Source organism: Spermophilus citellus, assembly GCF_964194105.1.
Source record: "Spermophilus citellus genome assembly, chromosome: 2".
NCBI lineage: Eukaryota > Metazoa > Chordata > Mammalia > Rodentia > Sciuridae > Spermophilus > Spermophilus citellus.
In genome coordinates this window covers 13177543-13195980 of record NC_138183.1, presented here as the reverse complement: position 1 = coordinate 13195980, position 18438 = coordinate 13177543, and the positions used below count along the sequence as shown (strand labels likewise).

Sequence of the window (18438 nt, the reverse complement as noted above, 5' to 3'; positions counted from 1 at the left end):
TTTATGCCATAAAGTCATTTTAAAGCCAGAAGAATTCAAATTGCTTGTTTATTGCAAGGAAATGTTTAAGCCACATCTGCAGGTAGACAGGGGCTGGGGAAGCATTAAAGTTATTGGTGGAAGTTGAATTCTTTCACAATTTTAGGAAGTTTTGTCTTAAGCATGGCCATTGTCAATTTCCTCCCTCCTTCCCTCCCTCCCTCCCTCCCTTCCTTCCTTCCTTCCTTCCTTTCTTATACCAGGGATTGAATTCAGGGGCAACTCAACCCCTGAGCCACATCCCCAGCCCTATTTTATATTTTATATTTTATTTAGAGATAGGGTCTCACTGAGTTGCTTAGCGCCTTGCCATTGCTGAGGCTGGCTTTGAACTCTCAATCCTCCTGCCTCAGCCTCCCGAGTCGAGTTGTTGGGATTACAGGCATGCACCATGGCGCCCGGCTCATTATCATTTCTTTAATGCTTACTGCTGTTTGATCCCAAACTGTAAAGGGAAGACTTTATAAGCAGGTGAAATCCTATCAAGATATCCTCCGAGCCAGGCACTGTCCTGGGTGTTTACTTCCTGAAAATTCTAGATGTTAGATGTCTCATTTACAGATGCAGTTCAGTGTGTGTGGCTACTCTGCTCACAGGGGCTCACGAAGTCACACAGGCACCCACCTGGATCTATCTGGCTGCAGCTCAAGTTCTTTCCAACATCACAGTCCCTTCTCTGTCACTCTCTGGGAGGTGGCGCTCAGTGTTCATCCTCAGCTGAGAGGATTCCTCGTCTAACTGCAAGAGATGCAGCTGGCTTTCCACAAAACTGGTCCAGACGCCCCAACTGGAGTCCCTCCACCTTTCTCATGCACAGCGCCTGGCACATATAGGAGTAATGACGCCATGGGATCTAAGGGCAGAATGCTCGTTCCTTTCCAAATGCCATATCACCCTGCACTGTGACGGTGATGGTGTGCAGCGGGGCAGGAAAAGAGGGGCACAGAACACAACCCAGGTTTGCTCCTGCTTCCTGTAATCTGTACGCTGCCCAGAGTTAGTTGTTGCTTGGTTTGTTTTAATCATAATGTTAATGAAGACTTAGGAGATATTGAGAAGCCGCCGCGGAAAGTGGAAATTCGGGGGGTAGGGGCATTGGAGGGTTCTGTGGATGAAGAAGTCAGGAAATGAAACCACAGCTGACAGGTGGAGAGAATAGCTGTGAGGGAGCCTGATGAAAAGGCAGAGGTCAGAGTGAAATTGGGCACTTCCAGAAAGAGGAGAGAGAAAACAGGCCCAGGCAATTTCCTGCAGAAATACCTGTGGGGATAACAAGCATTTTTTTTTTTTAACCTGAGCAAAAAAAAAAAAAAAAAAAAAAAAAAATCGTCAAGCCCAGCTACTTTTATCATCAAAAAATTCGTTCCGGAGATTTCCTCCAGCTCGTGAGAGACATCTTAACTCTCCCTGAAATGGTCATTTGTCACAAGGGGCTAGAAGCTCACCAAAATGTCTGTAAGCAAGTTTGGGGGCTCTCTATAATAAACCAAATTGCAGAATATTGATTTTTGCTTCTTTTCAACCCGTTTTAATCCAACTATATTGTCTTATTACAAGAATGTTCTCTCATCCTGGCAAGGAGAGCAGGGCACCCTGGCGGGAGGAGGGAGCAACAGGCGCAGCAATGGCTCTTCCCTGCTCCCCTGGAAGGCTCTGTTCACAGACCTCAGGCGCCTGCCTGCGGCATCTCAGCTCCTCCCGACACTCCTCTGAAGGGAGCACCGTGCCAAAGAGCACCACCAACAGAGGGTGTGTGCCCTTCCCTAAGGCAGAAACTCACGGGGAAAATGGAAAACCCCAGCAGAGGTGGCTCCATGTCACTCAGGTGCCACCCAGAGCCCCAAGGATGATCCCAGGCTCCCTGGCTGGGTGCGTGAGGCCTCCTGCTGCCTGGTCTCCCGACTCTGCCAGCTTCTCCTGCCCACCCCACCCGCCCACCCTCCTCCCCGTTTCATGGGTCTGGACAGCTCATGCTGTCCCCTCTGTCTGGGACGCCACTCTCCTCTCACAAACTCCTACTCATTCTTCAGTGCACAGGCTCCCTCCTCAGCCAAGCTCTCGGACATGCCCAGTCTGAGAGGAGGCTTCTCCCCAGGTTTCCCTCTCCTCCCTGGGCTCTCATGCCTTCGCCTGGTCACATTACGTGTCCCCTCAGAGGCAGGACTGGGCTCTTGAATCTCTCTGAGCCTAGTCCAGTGCCTCAGACAGTCTGCTTCAGCTGGTTTGAGGAATGAATGAATGAATGGCTGGCCGCCTCCCGCTGCCCTCCCCCACACCCCACCCTTTGATCAAGAGCAGCAAGGGGGGGGGTACCGAGCCTGGCATCCAGGGCCTTAATCTCAGGATGAAAGACGCGGGCCCGCTCTTTAGAACATAAAGCGCTCACTTTTTCCCTTCCCACTTTTCTTGTGCCACAGGAGCTCTGAAAATCCTGCCATATCAATCTCTTCCAGGTGCTGGGTTCCTCTCAAAACGACACCAGTTTACCTATGTGAGGGCTCTGAGGTTATTTCGACTCTCGAGGGGTCTTTTAATCTTTGGAGCCAGAAGACGAAACTGACATCCTCTTGAAGTCCCCCTTCCCAGGCACCTGCCAGGAAGTAGCCAGGATGCTTAGATGTGAGGAGTCTTGGCTTCAGGGGGCCCAGGTCTGGGGGCCACGGCCAGGATGGAACCCCGGGAGGCCCTGCACTGCCCACATTCCACCCCCAGCAGGCAGGATACCAGGGCAAAGGGTGCCACACGCCCCCTCCCCTGGGCCTCCTGGGCTCTCTGGGCCAGTACTTTGCTTAGAATCTGAAGGTGACTCCCCCCTTGTCTTGCTCCCTGCCACATGGTTCTCTTGGGATTTATTCACATTCATCAATTCCTTTTTTTCTCAGAACAATTCTAAGATGGGATCGAGAGCTGGGCATGGGTGCTGGGTAAGGATACCACAGCCAGAAGGCTCCCACAGCCCCCCAAGGGGGAGCTCTTATGTGCCTTGGCTCAGGTGGGGGTCTAAGCATAGGCAGGGGACAGCAGGTGGCACGTCTCAGGGCAGGCTGGTGGCAGAGCAGGGCTGCTGGGCCAGACAGTTCGAGCTGCTGTAACAGGGAATCATAGGCTGGGCGGCTTAGGAACCAGGAAATGTATTCGTCACAGGTCTGGAGTCTTGAAGTCTAGGGTCACCAGCCAGCACAGTCTGTCCTAGGGAGGGCTGTCTTCCAGGTTGCACCATCTTCTTGGATGAGAAAGCTCTCTGGGGTCTCTTTTCTAAGGACAGGAATTCCACTCACGGGGCTCCACCCTCATGACCTAATCACATCTCAAAGGCCCCACATCCTCACCCATCACTTGAGGGGTTAGGATTCTGGAATTTGGGGCTTACAGACATTTAGCCTATAGCCCTTCTTCATGTCTCTGTCTCCTCACCCACACAAACGAAGAAAACAACAGAGCTTTACCCCACAGCTCTCCTGCGAAAATAAAAATGAACTGAAATGGCGCTTACAAAGCTCTTAGTGCAGCGTCTGACTCACAGCGCACAGGGTCTGCCTATGCAGATGGTGAATGGATGGACGGGTACTTTGTATGACCACCGCATTCTCTCTCGCCCTTCTGTTTTCCCCTGGAATTTAATCTTCATGGTTACTATTTTGGTTCAACAAATATCAGCACCATGATCTTCTATAAACGGCCGCTCCCTGAACTATGATCCAGCTTTTTGGATCAGTAAATCTGAAAACATACATTGATGGAGTTCTTATTAAGTGCCAGGCACTCCCAGGTGAAGGAAGACAGAACGGTAGGAGGTCATTTTCCTTGCTCCCAGGAAGGTGAAAAGAATATGTAAACTGATGATTTTGAAATGAGATAGTAAGTATGACAGAGCACAGAAAATGGGCAGTGTTTTGAAGGGAGGAGAAGGCAGGGAGACTTCCGGGTGATGCTGTCCTGCACAGGACGCTGATGGGAGATAGCCAGGCCGGGAAAGGGCCTGGAGGGCGTTCAGAATAGGATGAGCAGCTGTGGTGCTGGGTTATTAGTTACAGACCTCCTCTGGTGTTCCAGTGGACCTGCCAGGCGGGCCCCAGTAGCTGTGGCTTTAGGGAGGTGGCGAGACCTGTCCTGAAGGGTCTTGGTGCTGGTGTGGATCCTCCTATAGCAGCCAATAGTCCCCAGACCCTGGTGCGCCTAAGGAACTGGTCAGAGAGCTCGCTAAAATGTGTGTTCCAGGCTGGAGCCCAGAGACTGTGATATTAGAGGATTGGGATGTGCAACCATGTGACTTTGATGGGTGCTCCAGAAACCTCCACTTAAAGTATCACAGTAGATGATGGGGAGGTGGTGGTGGCAGAGGGGATGAGGGGCACATGGGTGAGAGACACAGATCAGGATTTCTATTTCAGAACCACCTCTTGATCAGCCCCTCCTTGGCAAAGGGGCACTACTCTTTTAGAAAACTGGATGCTATTTTGATTGACTTATTGATTGATACAGCTTTATTTGGGTGTCATTGCTATTTTTAAAAACTGCACATATTTAAAATGTATGATTTGATGGGTTTAAATGTGTGTCCCCACCCATAAGACCACCACTACAATGGTCAAGACAATAAACTTATTGTTACCTCCAAAGGTTTCCTTCCACCGGGCGCAGTGGCACATGCTTATTATTCCAGTGGCTCAGGAGGCTGAAGCAGGAGGATCACAAGCTCAAATCCAGCCTCAGCAACTTATTGAGGACCTAAGCAACTCTATAAGACCCTGTCTCATATTAACATATATATATATATATATATATATATACACACACACATACACAAACACACACACACACACACACACACACACACACACACACATAAAGGGCTGGGGATGTAGCTCAGGTAAAGTGACCCTAGGTTCAATTCCCAGTATAAAAAAAGTTTCCTCTTGCCCTTTCTTTTTTAGTTGCTTTTTGTTTGTTTGTTTAGAAGCTATTTATTTGTAGTCATGATAGATTATTTTGACATCTTCAATTTTACGTACATACAACATACATTTGCCACTCTAGTATAGAATGAGTCATTTCTTCTCATCTGGTTAAAATGCAATCCATAACCTCCCAGAGACCACCTTGGGGATGTTAAGTAGAACATGCAGTTTCAGACAACTTTGAGTACCCAAACATGGCCTTTGAACATGAAGTGAGCCCTGGACGCCTCAGAATGGTACAGGTTTTCCATAAAAGCCACGTGTCCTATTTTAGGAGAGCCAGGGGTACTGGCAGCTTCTCTCCCAGCCAAGGAATATGTATGGAAAATGGATGGATGGCAAGTTAAAATCACACACTGGTGCTAAAAAGCAGGGCCTCTGTGGGGAAGCTGAGCACATCATTCATTCTTAGGATAGATATTTTGGTTAATTTTGAGCCCCAAATGAGGGTCTTATGCAGAGTGCTCAGATGACACAGGAGAGGACTTCAAGATACTCACTACCACACAGGAGAAGGCGCACTGGACAAGGAAGCAAGAGCCTGACTTTGAGGGCGTACGCTCTGCCCCTCTTGAGCTGTGTGACTCCAGACAGGCCACTGAGCTCCTCTGGGCATTTGTAGTGTAAGGGGTGGGTCACCATCCCTTTGGCACTAAGGTCTTATGGTTCAATGTACAGAATGCAGACTCTAACTCACCAAGAAGACAATTACATAACTACCGTAGTCAGGAAAAACAAATCTATGCTCCCTTTTGAAATAATTTCCGATTTTAAGTAACTAAACTTTTAAGTTATGGTGATAAGTGGAGCAAGTGCCTGTCATCTGAAGAGTATTCCCAGGGAACGTGGCAACAGGATGCTGATAAACAGAAAAGTCACCAGACGTGAAAGCCAGAAGAGTCTTTCAAAGGCGACTCAGTCTAATTCCACTTCGGAGGAAACAGGTGCCGGGAAACCATGTCTGACCAGAGGCAGCAGCGAGGTCAGCAATGCCCTGCAGAACCAGAAGGAAACTCCCACTGTGATTTGCAGACTCTGGCCCCAAATAAGTATTGTCTGGATGTGAAGTGTCCCCCAAAAGCTCACGTGTGAGACAATGCAAGAGGGTTTAGAGGAGAAAGGGTTGAGAGCCTTAACCCGTCAGTGAATTAATCCCCTGATGGAATGAACAGAGTGGTAACGGAAGGCAGCTGGGTGTGCTGGAGGAGGTGGACATTGGGGTGTGCCTTTGGGCTCTACATGTTGTATCTGGCAAGTGGAGACCTCTCTCAGCTTTCTGATCATCGTGTGAACTGCTTCCCTCCACACTTCACTCTTCCGCCATGATGTTCAGCCTCACCTTGAGCCCCCGAGGATTGGAGCCTGCGGTCTGTGGATTGAGACCTCTGAAACTGTGAGCCCCCAAAGAAACTTTTCTTCCTCTACAGCTGTTCTGGTCAGTCTTTTAGTCACAGCAGCGAGAAGGCAAAGTCAGAGCTGGGCACGAGGGCAGAGAGGGAAGCGCTAGATTCGCCAAGCACTGGGCTCGGGAAGACCCTCTTCACTTGCAGAATTGGAGGCCTGAAGGGAGCCCCCCAAAGTGATCATCTATTTGGGGAAAATACAGATCTGGCCAGTTCATTTTCTGTTACATAATTACTAAAACCAAGTCTTGCATCTTAAAACACACCATCAAATGACAAGGTTTACTGGCTGGTGACATTAATTAAATTCAATCCCATATTAGCCCCAGAGAGTGCCAGCCCACACAAGTCACCTGACAAAGCATGGGTCACCCAAAGTCAGGGGGACTCAGGCTAATTCTAGGCTAAGGGTTAAAAGGGCCAGAGCTCCTAACTCCCTATATAGCAGTGTGGCCGCTGTCCCAGGTCTGCACTAAATCACCTAGTCCTGCAGACCTCTCTGCATCTTGACCTCTGAATCTCTAATATGGAGGTGACAGACCACGTGTGCCTGGCAGGGGAGTTGTGAGGATAACTGGCTAATTCCCCAGCACTGAGATCCACACGTAGTAAATGCCCATTTAATGTTCTCAGTAGCAGGTGGTTAATGTTACAAGTACCCCAATCCCACACTGCCCTTCTCCCTTGTGACCGAGCTGGTCCTCAGTCCTTCACCCAGGAGGTGGTAGGAGGCACTGGAGCAGGGAAGCACAGTCCAGGTGTTGGATTCCATTTAATTACCGTTTCACTTTATTCTGCCATTAATTGGGAACACGGCAAGGTTCAAAGACCTAATGATTAGTATTAGCTTTCCCTGTGCAGTCAGGCCGGCTATCTTCCCACTCCACCTGGCTCAGCCATTCACTGAGAAATTGCCTGAGCAGCCGCTGTCCCATTTGTCAAACGAGGAGAGCGCTGGGTAATGATCTTCTGCGCTTGGGGCACAGAGCACACGCTAACTGTACCAGGCTGCCCCGCAGCCCCCGAGCCCCTACTGGGCACGCAGACCTGTCCCAGATAGAAGACCCGCGGAAGCTACGCGGCTGAAAAAGTTCAAATTGGCCGCTCTGTGACTCGAGTTCTTTTGCGGGGAGTGAGATGTTCTCAGGTGTATTTTTCCGGGACCATCCCTGCCTGCCTTTCTAAACTACATGAGATACTCAGACCCCTGTTTCCTCCCAGGAACGATGGAGATCTAAGCAACTGGGTGGATGTCGGGAGCTTGCTGTGTTGTGCAAAGCTTCACCGAGGACCCTGCTGGAGGGTCTCACCCATCATCACACAGCGCCACACTGGACACCTTTTAGGGGCCTGCGCTCTGGAGGACACCACTGTCCCACTGCACGCTCAGCAGAGAGGCTGTGCTTCCAGCCAGGTTCTTCTCTTTATCCTCCCCTGTGGCTTCTCCCAGTATCTGCACACTCTGGCTTCTCTCCTCTCTGGTTCCAGGATTCACCATTAAGCCACATGATATGGACTCCATAATAGATCGTCTCTTTCAAGGAAGACGTCCCAGAGTCCCTCACTTGGATGTTGTGAGCCTTCCCAACCTGCACCCCCTCCCCAATACTCGCCCCGAAGACTTGGGGCATCTTGCTCTATCCTTACTGCCAGCCGGTGTCCTGCGCAAGGGGCTTTGGAGTTCAGGGGGCTGTGGAGTCTAGCTGCTCTGTCACAGCCTGCGAGTTCTTGGGAGTTGCTATTCACACACTCTTCTTGGCTGCCACGCCCCTGTCCTGGGATATAGCAAGGGGCCCGGCACAGGTGGGCATTTGAGATAGATATTCATATGACAGTTGTCATGCTCTGTGTGGCACCTAAGGCTTTCATAGTTGAATATTTTGTTTCCAAGGACACTGTCTTCTTTGGAGACGTGTTTTCTCCTGCCTCTGCCCCGTGCTCGGTACCAACTACAGCCTGATAACTTAAGAGGCTCTCAGGATGCATTTGGATTATAGAGCCTTAGGGCAGGGTATGTTTTGGCAAACAGCCAGCCCACGCATCTCACAAATGGGAAAACCAGGTGTAGAAAGGAGCGGGGGCCGCCTGGGATCATTAGCGGCCCCGTCCCAGAGTTCCTCAACCGACAGCAGGAATAGCCTGCGCTCTCACAAAGCTTTCTTAACAGTTCAAAAAGAAAATCCCGTCAAACCTTTCACTATGCTACAGCAGGCTGATAGATCTGGATAACCCACTTTTTTTTTTTTTTTTTTGCAAAGGAAAATCAAATAATAAGGCTAATTCCCATTGATCCTGAGGATGGGTGAGGTCGGGAGTTTATACTTCAAGGGGTTGGAGCTCAGAGAGAAGATAATGTACCATGAAAACAGGAAGTTTGGCAGGTACAAATCCAAGCACACACTTCAGGGACTCCCAACTACAAGAGACAGGAAAAGCAGCCTCATTAATGACAACACGCAGATGCTTCTCTTCCTGGGCTAGAGAAAAAAAAACACAGAGTAAATTAAGCCAGAGCCTGTAAAGAGAGATGTGAGGACCCTCTTAAAAATGTATGAAATCTCAGGGAAAAGATTGATCAAGTGGCTGCCTCAGCCCTGAAAACGTCGGTTAGTTTTCCCTCTCTCTTGCATCAGACAGGTGGTGATTCATATAATACAACAGACAGCAGAGGAGGTGGCACTTGTAAAATAGATATAGAGGGGAAATGATAAAGGAGGAACATAATGAGGATTTAAATCCCAAGGTAGAAATCATTATAAAATGTATTAACATGGAGCCTGCAGAGGCTGGGCACGGGAGCGGGCACAGAAGAACAGGCAGAGGGCGCTTTCCCAGGCTGCAGTGGCAACCCAGGTGGGCGAGGGAGTCCCAGGAGTGGGAGCCGCCGTGTTTTCGGCAGAAGAAATTGCACATGCAAAGGCCCAGACACAGAAGGTAGTCAGGCTGGAGAGAGTGACGGTGTGATGGAAAGAAGGCAGGGCGGGGAGCCCAGGAAGACTCAGAGAGACCTGGACTGCTACGTCTAGTAGCTACATCAGTGGCTCTCAAAGGTTTTGTCTTCAGGAATCCTTCACACTCATTAACAGAAACAAAAACAAAGGATTTTTGAGTGGGGCACAGTAGTGCATGCCTGTAATCCCAGAGACTCGGGATGCTGAGGCTGGAGAATTGAGAGTTCAAAGCCAGCCTCAGCAACTTAGCAAGGCCCTAGGAAACTTAGCAAGAACCTGTCTCAAAATAAAAAAAAAAAAAATACATAAATAAGGCTGGGGTTGTGGCTCAGTGGTTAAGCACTCCTGGGCTCAATCCCTAGCATAAAAAAAGAAAAACCAAAAAACACAAAAAAGGAAGACTTTCAAAAATATTAATTCATTAAAAACCAACAATAACAAATCAGTAACAATAAATCAAACAGTAACAAAAATAAGAGTGTTAATGCAAATGATACATTTTTGTGGAAAACATGGGTTTTTTTTCCTCCTAAAACAAAACAAAACAAAATTACTGAAAAGGGTAACATTGTTTTGCATTTTTGCAAATCTCTTTAATAACTGGCTTAATAGAAGACAGTTGGATTCCCATGCCTGTTTCTGCTTTCAGTCTGTTGAGATGTTTGGAAGTGAAGTACATGAAGACAACCTAGTATGGGCCAATTCTTGTTCAGTGGTGCTTTGTCAAAGGTGAGTTGCCACATAGGCACTGAAGTCATACGAATAAACTTTTCATGCTCTATCCCATTAAAATCCATTGGTCTGTCTTGATTTGAATGGACCTTTTACCCTGCAGAACTTAGCAACATCATGCCTGGACATTTGGAAAATACCAGTTTATGTGGATCTTCCAAATGTTGTGCATTTCATTATACAATATCAGAAAATCACATTCCTTAATGTCACCACTGATCTCAGCCGAAAAAAAAAAAAAAAAGTCTTTAAATATTGGGAAGCTGTCAAGCTCCTGGTGGCAGATACAAATTTTCTGAAGTTACAGTTTTTGCTTGAAAGTTCAAATTTTATCATCAGTGGCAATGCTGTTGGTTGTTTTCCTTGATGTGTAAAGCTCACCTCTTTTATTTTCAAATTGGAATAGAAATAATTCATTTGTCAATTGTTCTTACCATGAAAAAAACTTTTCAGTTTTGCCAAGACCAAAAAGAGCTAGTTTAACTTGCAACCAAGACAGTCCCAAGAGCTTTAATATGCTTCAGTTGAGTAGCAAATGTTCTTTAGCTTAGTTGACAATTTGTCACACAGAACATTAAGAAGTATATGCAAGGGCTGAGATTTATTTATTTGCAGGAGTGGAGATTGAACCCAGGGGCATGCTGGGCAAATGCTCTACCACTGAGCTATAACCTCAGCCCAAGGGCTGAGATTTATTTATTTTGTAGTGCTGGGGATTGAACCCAGGAGCTCTCTACCACTGAGCTACAACCCAGCCCTTTTCATTTTTTATTTTGAAACAGGGTCTCACTAAGTTGCTGAGGATGGCCTCAAACTTGTGATCCTCCTGCCTCAGCCTCCCAAGATGCTAGGATTACAAATGTACGCTACCATGTCTGGTGTCATCAAGGTGAGTCTAGGGTTTTGTTTGTTTTGGACTGTGAGTGAGTGTGTGGGAGTGAAGAATATACAGATTGCTGGCACAGTCTGGTGTCACTCTCTTAAGTAAACTAAGGAGTCAGCAGTTTTACTTATTACTGCTTTGGCACCATCCGTGCAAATGAGAAGGGGAAATCATGTCTTAGTTTGATGATGGTGAAAATAATCTGACCCTGTGGATAACCTGACAAGACCCTGGGGGACGCTGAGGGTCTGGGGACATAGTCTGAAACTGTTGTTCTACACAAGATAATGCAAAACTCTGTGAGGCATTTCATGGGAAAATGAAAAGCCCCGGTTAAGAACTGAATTTTAAAAAGATCTCTGGCAGCTGGAAAGGGAGTAAAATGGATAGAGGTAAGAGCAGGTGAGGAGGGTAAGTTGAGAAATTCCTAAAGCCATCCAGATCGGAGATGATGGAGGCCCAGGTAAGGACGATGAGGAGGGAGAGAACAAAAACTCAAGAGCTCTTTAGACGGCGGTGTTAGCTTCTTGTCACTGTGACCAAAATAGCTGACAAAAACAACTTAGAGGAGGAGAGGTTGACTTTGGGCCCATGGGTTAGAGGCTAAGTCCATGGTGGGGCAACTCCCGTGCTCTGGCCTCAGGGGAGGTGGACGATCATGGCAGAAGGCCACGGGAGGAAAGCTGCTCACCTCGTGGTGGTCAGGAAGCAGTGGGGTCAGGGAGAGGCCAGGGACAGAATTAAACCCCAAAGGCACACTCCAGGGGATCTACTCCTCCAGCCACCTCCCACCTGCCTACAAATGTCCATTTATTTATTCAGATTAGGATGAACTGATTAATCACTGCACCTTGGAACATGCCTACAGGAGCAAGAGCTTTGGGAGACACTTTATATCCAAACCATAACAAGGACACGAACTCAAGATGACTCACTGGGAGTTTGTGGGAAAGTCCATGTTCTGGCTTAGGTACTTGAGTGAACGAGAGAAGAACACAGAGAAATAATCTATGTAATGTACAGAGTCCCGTGTCTCTCTGCCCAGGCCCAGCTAAGGCACCGAGTCTCAAAAGGTCTCCAGGTCCACTGCCCCCTACTGGCCATTTTTGAGAAAGGAGCCTGAATTGCTAACTACCACCTGATCTGCGTGGAGAGGATGGAGAGAGGAAGACAGGGTGATGAGCATGGAGAGAATCTCCAACACCCACTTCTTAGGACCAGTACACCTAAGCGGGTGCTTTCCCAGCAAGCTGCACCAAAATAACCCAATCAATAAACGCAGACAGGAAGAGAATTAAGCCCACTTACATCAGATTGGATTGTGGAGAGAGGAGACAAGATTGTTCTTCTCCTCTGCTCTCTGAGGACCGGGCACCTTCTTTCTAAGGCCCCCAGCTCCAGCACACTCCTGGTCTACTGGGACTCAGTGCCCAGCTGACCTCACACAGGTTTAAAAGGGAGGTCCTGGCTCCCCTCCTTCCTTACCTGAATATGCTCATGGTAGAAACTAGGAAAATAGTCAGGCGTGGTGGTGCACACCTGTAATCCCAGGGACAAGAGGCTAAGGAAGGAGGATTGCAAGTTCAAAGCTAGCCTCAGCAATTGAATGAGGCCCTAAGCAATTTAGTGAGACCCCATCTCAAACCAAAAAGGGCTGGGGATGTGGCTCCAGTGATTAAGTGTCCCTTTAAAAACAAAAACAAACAAAGGAAAGAAACTAGAAAAACAAAAAAAAAATCTTAAAGAAAAAAAGACTTAAAAATGATCTATAATCTTATGGGCTGAGATCATCATACTTGAGATTTTTGTGTGTTTCCTTCTGATATATTCTATGCATATAAACCATAAATTTTAAATAAAATTGGGGCTATATGCAAATTATTTTCACACATTTTGCTATAGCATCATATAGACTTAAACACAGCAGTAACACCTAGATTTTACTGTTAAACGATATTTGCAATCCTTTCTCTGCTCCCTCTTTTTCAGACATGGCTAGGCTTTTTCTCTGGGTCTTGCAATATGATTTTAAATTCCTGTCATGACACCTTCTAAATGCAGACAAGAATTTGGGTTTAAGCCATCCCGGAGAACGACATTTCCTTCCATCTGCGTGGTATTTAACGCTGATCAAAGCCCTTTTACATATATTAATAAAATTCAGCATTTTTGTAATATTTTACTAAATGTTCCCACATGCTCCTAGGACATCTGTCAAATGGTAACAATAATTTATCTCATAAAGCAATTGTGAGGATCAAATGGAAAAATGGATGCAAATAATGGCAGCTATTTTGATCGATTCTCACTGTGTGCTGGACACCGTGCTAAGCATTTAATAGCACATGTGTTGGGATATACTCTGTGAAGCAGACACTTATTATCCTGCTTTGAGAGAAGAGGTTAATTGAGGCTTAAAAAAAATTAAGTAGCTTGCTAACTTGCTCATCTGACATGGTTAATAATTGATGGAACCAGCAATTGAATCTAGGTTCATCTTACTCCCAGTCCTGGGCTCTACACCACTCCCCATATCACCCTGCTGTGCAGGGCTTTGCGGGCAGTAAGTAGTGATTGTGTGATGAGTATTTGTAAAAAAATGATTTCTTGGAGTCCAGAAACTCCCCCATCTCCCCACCCACCCTCCTGTACTGGCATACAGTAGTTGCTTAAGAAGTGTTTAGTGACTTGATTGTGTATACCAACAGAAGCAAAAGAGAGAAACTTGGCATGAAAAGCAGGAGAAGCTATCACTCCCTAAAAAAATGATAAGGCAAACCACAAAATCCTGAGATAAGAATATTTAAAACAATTAAAATTTCAAAGAGAAGAAACCAAATCCTAAGGGGGAAAATGATTAAGAAAGAAAAAATATTTTAAGAAAGAAATCACAGAGAATATCTAGAAACAAAAACAAGTATGAAAAAATAGTCTACCATTACCAAGGTTTACCTTAGGATCACCCGGACGGTATAAAACAACCTGACAAAAGATATCAGCCAACTTCATACTCAGTGATAAAATATTAGAAGCATTCTCTTTAAAATCAGGGAAAAGAGCATGTTCATAATCATCAGGGTAATAAGATGTAAGAAAAAAAAGGAATTAAAGGCATAAAGATTAGAAAGGAAGAGATAAAACTTTCATTTTTAGCAAACAAATAATAAGAGTCTATAAGATTGGAAACTACTGCCCATCAAAAGGCAAACTGTGAAGGACAGCCTCGGCAACCGTGGGTGTGACCCATGTAACCATCAAAGGGGTTTTGTGCAAGATAAATATAGCGTTCCTACAAATCAGTAAGGAAACAGAAATGGCAAAGAATACAAACAGGTAATTCAGAGGACAAAATCTAAATGGCCAATTCATCTATTTAAAGCCAGCCGACCTCGTTAGTGATCGCAAGAATGCAGCTTAGAAGCCTACATTGTTCCCCATGCGTCAGATTGGCAACCTCCAATGCGCTCCATGACCAGGTGTTGGCTGGAACGTCGGAAATGGAAGTGCTCCCACAAAGTTGGTGGAGTCTAAGGTAGTGGAATCACTCTGAGGTTAACAGGAATATATTCGTACGTTGAGCAAATGTTTATTGAGTGTTTGCAATGCATTATTTTAGGTACAAGGTATATAGCAGCAAACCAAACAGATGAAGTCTGATATGAGAAAATAACCAGTACATAAATAAATAAAGAGCTAATTTCCACTCTAGGTTGACCCCGAAGAAACTCTCGCACATGTGCACCAGGGACCCACCAGAGTGTTCAGGGCAACACTGTAATAGCAAAGCTGAGGAACAACCTGTTTTTTTTTCGTTTTGTTTTGTTTTTCTTGCCGAGAGTAAATTAATAAGAGGGAATAGATGAATAAATCATGGTTCACTAAATGAATATTATACAGCAGGTAGAATAAATAACAAGGAGCCAGCATAGACCTAAACATTGATAAATATCAAAACAAAATTAAGCAAAAAGGCTGGTTGCAGTAGGATATTTGGACAGTGTTGTATCATTTATGTAAAATTGATATATGAAATAATCACACATTATTTATAAATACTATTACTTTTTTCTTAAAGTGAGAGATCTGAAGTAGATAAGGCAAAGTCGTTCTCATCTGCAGCGTCTTGGTAGGGAGTGCATAATTGCGTGTTGTATTGTTTTCTGAAATTTTAAAATGTTTCACAATCAACAATAAGTATTTTTAAATTTTCATAAGAGCAAGAGCCAGACAAAGCTTCAGCCCTTTGAGTACGGACATGGCTGGTGACCACCTACACCCCTTGCTGCGCCTGGCCCGGCCTGCGTGCTGTGGGTTAGGCACCTGGCGGACGCGGTGACATCCCTGAAAAGCATCTCGCCAGTCGAGGCTTCAGCCTGTATGCCAGGCTCCACTTCCGCCCAGCAACACAGGACAAAGACCGCAGAAGGCGGAGGGGAAGGTGGCTGAAATGAGGCTAGGGATCTTTTGTTACTACCTGAAAAGGTGACTTTGTGGACAAAGGACAGACACCTTCCTGTTCCACCGTTCCAAGCAGGCTGGCCGGTCCTCCTTCATTACTGAACCTAACAACCCAGCTCATTTCAGGTACTTGTGCAATGGCACAGGTCAGACGTCTACCCAGCCTCTCAAAGCACAGCTTATGAACAAAGGACTCACAATAGCTAAGCTTGTATTTTCTGAATATGTGTGTGATTGATAGTCACGAATCCCCTTGCTAAATTATATAAAATTGTATGCTTAAAGGGAAACCTGCAGGCTTTCCCCTTCCTTCCTCTCCATCTCTCCCTCCCTTGGAGTCCAACCATTTGTGATCTGTGACCTCTTCTCTTTCTTCATTTATCCCTCTCCTTTACTTGCTCACACACAATCAGCCACCAGGAGAGGGACAATACTTCCCAAAACTGTCCCCAGCATCAGTGCCTTAGTTTAGGTCTCCTCGGCCCTCCCTTGGGTCATTGCTATGTTCTCTTAACTGGCCTCCTCTTTAGGTGACATTCTCCCCCCTCCTTCAAGGCCCACTTCAAACATCACCTGCTCTGGACATTGTGAACCACAACCAGCACCTTGGACTATCACCATTTATCATCTTGTGTCGACATCGCAGTTTGCACTTCTGCCTCCAGTTGCAGGCCTGGAGCTGTGGGAGGGCACGGACCATTTGTTACCCTACTCTGAAACCCTGTCCCGAGCTCACCGCAGGGTATAGAGCAGGTGCCACAAAGCATGGGATGACCTCTTCTTTTTCTATTTCGTATAAACTGGAAATATAGTTTTAATTAGATTACCAACTTCTTAAAACATGATTCAACCCTAATTAAACAAAGAGGCCTTTATTCAGCATCAAACCCAGAAATGTTGGCTACAGGTAACAGGAAAGCTCGAGGCTCCTCAGCAGGGCAATTATAGCAGGAGAGGGCTATATTTGGGAGCCAATTAATTTCACAATGTTGAAAATTAATGCATTTAAGATTCTGCCATTCACATCCACTTTTCTCCATTAAAACGATTTAACTGTGCGCTGCCTGTCATCCTCTTGGTGTGTGTAGAAGAGCTTTCACATAAGGGGACCTCAGCATTGTCAGATCCAACCAGTGGCTTACTCCTTACCTTCTAAATTGCAGTTAATTTTAAGAAACTTTCAAGTCGACTCATATCATTGTGAAAGTGAGACTGGAGACTAGGAAATGCCTTTCTGCGCTGCCTTCTAAAAGGAAAGGTGAAGCCACTTTCTTCCTTTACCCTCTTCTCTTGAGCTCTGCACTCTCCGAGTTGGAAGACCCAGCCTTCAGCAATGACCTGACAATCACTGATGGATGCACCGACCGCGAGGAAATCAGTGACGATAATGACGATGATGGTAACAGCTGACATTGACTGAGCACTGACAGGTTCCTTAAAGAGGACCTGTCTGAAAGTGGACTTCTTTTCTTTCCCTGAAATCTATTCTTCCTGCTCCATTCCTCATCAGAATGAATCGTTTCCTTCTCCACCTTTCTCTCTTGGGTCCTCCGATGGTCTCACATCTCTGATTCAGCCAGGCAATGGCCTGCTGAATCGAGCAGGAAGGACCCTCTTCGTCCATTCTCTTGGTGCCACTGCCCAGTGCCTCTCATCAGAATGCTCACTGATGCCTGTCCACTGGCCCTGCAGCCTTCCGGCTCTCACTGCTCCTGTCCATCCTGAGGATTGTCCTCCCAAGAATATTTATGCGGCACAGATCAGCAACTCTTCTGTCTTTCCCATTTCCATATTGCACTGGCCAAAATCCTGGGGGCATCTTTGACTCCTCTTGCCCCCATTGCTCCCCATGGTAGCCAGCAGGAGTCCTGTCCACTCTGTCTCTAAGTGTCTGCTGAGTCCTTGCACCTCTTTCTCTGTCTCCACTTCCAAGGAGCTGCTGCTAACTGCCCTCCTCCCTCCCCTAGGCCCCTGCCACTCCTGCCTTCCACCAGCCAGTCTCCACAGAGCGGCCCAAAAGCAGATCATGTCAGGAGGGTTCTCACTGGGCCCCTGAAAAGATCTATACCCCTACCCTTGCCTCCTACCTCAGTCCAATGCCAAGGGCCATGCCCTTGAACCTCCAAAACTATGAGCCAATCAAACCTGTTTTCTTCATAAGCAGCCTGCCTTAGGTATTTTGTTACAGTAATAAAAAGCAGATTATGTTTGGTCAGCTTTCTATTACTGTAACAAATACTTGAGATGATCAGCTTAAAAAGTGGAGAGGTTGATTTTGGCTCACAGTTTTGGTGGTTTCAGTCCATGGTCAGGCAGACCTATTAGTTTGGGGACTGTGGTGAGGCGGCACCTCATGGCGAGAATACATGGTGAAGGAAGATGATCACTTCATGGCAGCTGGAAGTGAACAAGAAGGAAGGTCCTGAAATCCCATGACTCCCTCTGAGGAGCTAGACCCAGTGGCCGGCAGCCATGCACAGGCCCCGCCTCTTAAAGGTCCTAGTAGTGTCAAGCTGAGGACTGAGCCTTTAATGTTTGGGCCTCTGGGGAACATTCCAGAGCCAAGCTATGGCACTGACCAATACACACCTCATACCTATGGGCACTTTTCTTCTACTCTATCTTTTCTTTCTTGGTGTGTCTATTTAAGGCCCACCTCCCTCCCTGGGAAGGCAGGCTCCATGACAGCAGACCTCACAGGTCAGCCCCACAGCTCCATCCCTGCCCTGGACAAGGCAGCCCACCCCGGGGGAGAGGTTCAGGAAACATTCTTAAATCAATGAATGAATGACTTCAGAAACCTACCCATCTCTTTCTTCAAGTGTGGATAGAGAATAAAAAATCAATCTTCGTATCATAAATAGCTAACAGTGAGAGAGTCAAACACTAAATTAATGTGACGTTTACAAATCCCTAATCACACTGATTCTATACAATTACCACCTTCCTGGAAGGAAGAACAAACCATGACCAAATTAATGAAATGATAAATAGAGCCCAGGAAGGCTGGTTGC

At 46.5% G+C, this 18438-nt stretch overlaps 1 protein-coding gene across 8 annotated transcripts in view; it reads right to left on the bottom strand.

Annotated features, from left to right (window-relative positions):
• The window catches only part of TTLL11 (tubulin tyrosine ligase like 11), a 240160-nt gene that overhangs the window by 94333 nt on the left and 127389 nt on the right, over positions 1-18438 (bottom strand). The window contains exon 2 of one of the 8 annotated variants that reach the window (XM_081311499.1): positions 17709-17821. The exons of the other annotated variants lie outside the window; for them this stretch is intronic. Coding sequence (XP_081167625.1) covers positions 17709-17779 — 71 coding nt within the window. The 5' untranslated portion in view covers positions 17780-17821. The remainder of the gene's footprint in view (positions 1-17708; positions 17822-18438) is intronic. 8 annotated transcript variants of the gene reach the window in all.